The sequence below is a fragment of the Cupressus sempervirens genome, chromosome 11 (genome assembly GCF_028749045.1).
Source record: "Cupressus sempervirens isolate cs-2001-9-10 chromosome 11, ASM2874904v1, whole genome shotgun sequence".
Taxonomy (NCBI): Eukaryota; Viridiplantae; Streptophyta; class Pinopsida; order Cupressales; family Cupressaceae; genus Cupressus; species Cupressus sempervirens.
The window spans coordinates 173,233,294-173,236,482 of record NC_143128.1 but is presented as its reverse complement, the minus strand read 5'-3'; the positions used below and the strand labels follow the sequence as shown (position 1 = coordinate 173,236,482).

Here is a 3,189-nt window from a genome sequence, read left to right as displayed (position 1 = left end):
ATAAAAAATTTAGATAAGACCTAAATTATTGCCTACCTAAGTTTTTCCATTAAAATAGAAAAAATAAACTATCCAATGTGAATCCAATGAAAGAAGCCCATATAGATCCTTTGATAATTAGATGTGTTTTTCATTACAAGGTGCAATTTATATTTATAGATATGCAAGGGGCACCTTTTGATCAATTCACAGTCACACATGCTTTAGGTTACACAAGTAATGGCCAAATATTTGGAAGCTATCACAAAAATCTTTCTAAATTACTAGAATTTGATACATTGGTGTCACACATCGAGTAACCTTGTAATTGCTTACTTTTGTATCTTTCAAGGTTGTATAATCCATGCTATGAATAATAAGCATAATTTAATAGTATAAAAAATGGCAAAGATAATATTATTCATGTATACAATAGCTTAAATAAACCTTTCCTTTTAGCAACACAAGGATTCTACAATCAACTAAGCTTTTGGATATAAATAGAAAAAGGAAATTGTTAAATACACTTTCATATGGTTCAATGAGGTCTCTTGTAAAGAATATAGAAGCGATTGTTTAGAATAGTGAAGTAAGGATATGTGACATTGGCCTTTGCTCAATGGTAACCAACAAAGACAAAACTTTGTCTGTATGGAATATGATCTCTAGTTATAGCAATGGAAAGTTGGGAATCTTTTTATTTGCTAAGAAATTCCAAGCCATATCATAATTTAATTTCAAAGAAAGTGCTAAATAAAGCAAAGAACATTAACTGTTAGTTTTGTACAAAATACAATTTGTTAAATTAATTTCAAATGATTACAATTCTCAAAATATGTATAATAAAGTCATAAAAGAAATTAGATTATTTTTTATTAATCCAAAAGTATACAAATACAAATACATGAAAGACACAAAATGTAGGATAAATGTAGAATATACAATTTAGATATTTTAGAAATTTAGAATAAAGATCCATTTCTATACATTTACGTCTCCTCCTTTGTCTTCTAGTTCTGCGAAACAAGAATAATAAAAGTCAGATCACAATCCTTAATTTTAAATTAAGTGAGAAAAATCCCTAATTTTAAATAAACTAAGAAATTGTCTAATGTGTATTAGTGACCCAGGTTTCATGTTTTCTTAGGTGTAACAGAGATCAATAAACAACAGAATTTCAATTTCAATATTTGTATGTCCATACACAGTTAATTCAGAAACAAAGTAATAAGGAAGTGATCATCTACAATAATTACCTTTACAATCTCAAAATATCAGAAATTATTGTTACTCATTCAAAATTTCTCCATCTTTACATAATCCTGCATAGATCAATACCTCATTTTAGTAGAAAATTAATGTTCAGTACAAGAAGATGATCTTTTCTACTGCTGTACACAGGCAAAGATTTCATTGAAGATTGTGGTTGTATAGGTCAATCAACAAAACCCGTCCTTATCAAGATTGCATTGCGAACCCGACTAAGTTCTCTGCCTTTGAGAGTCCTTCCTGCCCCTTCATATACTGAAAATGAACTCAATTGGCTCCTTGCATTTTGCTTGGCAATGACCTCGTGAGGTGGGATCTTCTCCCTATGATCCCAGTTACCTTCATCATCATCATCATCATCACTCCAATAATCATTCCACGCCTCATTTGCTCTTTTGCAACTCTCACTCCTGAGAATCTCAGGCAAATTGGGGATATTAATAGGAACAGACTGATACGCCATTCTGAGACTACCATTTTCATGATGATTTCCACTTGTGGAAATGTTCATTCTTTTACTAGGATTGCTTGTACCATTCCTTTCCTTATTACCTTCTCTTCTCGATAGATGACTCTCAGATCCATTTTCATAAGAACCCATGTGTTTTATCTCTGTTTTAACAATACCCCACATATCCTCCTCATCAAACTCATCAATTTCCTTCATATTCCCTACACTCTTCCAGCTCTGAAGCCCATAGAGATTGCTCTTGGTACCTGAAATTTCACTTTTCTTAATTGCAGGCCTTCCGAACATAGAGCTAGTGCAGTTCATGGTACCCAATATTTGTTCCTAACGGTTTCTGGATCAGATTTTCAGATCAAGCTATGGATAGATTAGGTCAGTCAAAGTTCAATACGTAGAGGTATAATTTCAATGCTATGTGTGCGATTGACAAGGATATTTGTAAAAAAAAACATGGGCCAAATTCTTATCACTATGAATCAGCCCACCCACGTTGTCAGATTGAACCAATCTTATATCTCTGATCCACTCAGATGAGTGTCCCGTTAACATTCAAGAAGTTATTCAAATAATTAATCATTATCTGCTGATTTCAAAATGTTTTAGCCTAAAATAGAGCAAGTTTGAAGGGATTGGTAACCGGCCATAACCTGCAGCAGATAAGGCAATAAGTAAAACATTTTCTTGTGATACAGCAATGGCGAAACTCAAATAGTTTTCGGATAGGATATATAATAGGGAATGCGATGCCACCTTTGCCTCGTCAATGTGTCATGACAAAATATCATCCACGGGCCTAAACAAATAATCATAAATGATAAATCATGATTTTCAAGGAGAGAGTTGTCGGTATTTGGATAACTATAAGGAGGGCCGTCGATTTGAAAGGTAAAGCCGGATGTTTAGTACCTTCGAATGTCATGCTCGGGTTGCTTTACAGCTATTAGCTTTCATTTGGATATATCTTATCTTCTCGAATCCTCCATTGTCCTTGATTCAATCAATCTGGTCACATAAGTCTGCTTTCGAGGATAGACATAGGAATTTCAATTATTAATTTGAAGAGTTACAATAGAAGATTATAAATGTGTTGTTTCTATGAGTGAAATATGTGGTCTTTTTCAATCTACTAAATCTGATGATAAATGATATGATTTTATGTTAAAATTGAGTCTTATATCATGTTATCTAGTTATGCATTCTTATATACTTATCTCGAGATTAGCTTACATGTGTCTTTATATATTTGTTGTTTTCATTTGATTATTATATTTGTGAATTGACAATTTTTACATATGTTAACTACTTTAATATGGTTTTTTATGTTAGTCAAATTTGTGTTTATGAAGATTTTTCACAATTGTATATACATTCTTGTTATGTTTAAAAAATGATGCAAAAGTATCAAAGGTATTAAAATTTTGTTCTTTTATAATAATAAAATGCTTCATTTTGATTTTTTTAAAGTTTGATAA

The 3,189-nt window shown here is 31.5% G+C and overlaps 1 protein-coding gene across 2 annotated transcripts; it reads right to left on the bottom strand.

Annotated features, from left to right (window-relative positions):
- Window positions 1-830: 830 nt before the first annotated feature.
- Window positions 831-2,511, bottom strand: LOC149528759 (uncharacterized). Of its 2 annotated transcripts, none has more exons than XM_089810850.1 (2): window positions 1,236-2,511; window positions 831-995 (listed from the first exon to the last, which is right to left on the bottom strand). In XM_089810850.1, exon 1 carries the CDS (start codon window positions 2,021-2,023, stop codon window positions 1,415-1,417), a length of 609 nt encoding a protein of 202 aa, XP_089666976.1. In that variant the 5' UTR covers window positions 2,024-2,511; the 3' UTR covers window positions 831-995; window positions 1,236-1,414. The 2 variants fall into 2 exon arrangements, with proteins under 2 accessions (XP_089666976.1, XP_089666977.1); XM_089810851.1 differs by having other exon boundaries at window positions 1,318-2,507.
- Window positions 2,512-3,189: the final 678 nt, after the last annotated feature.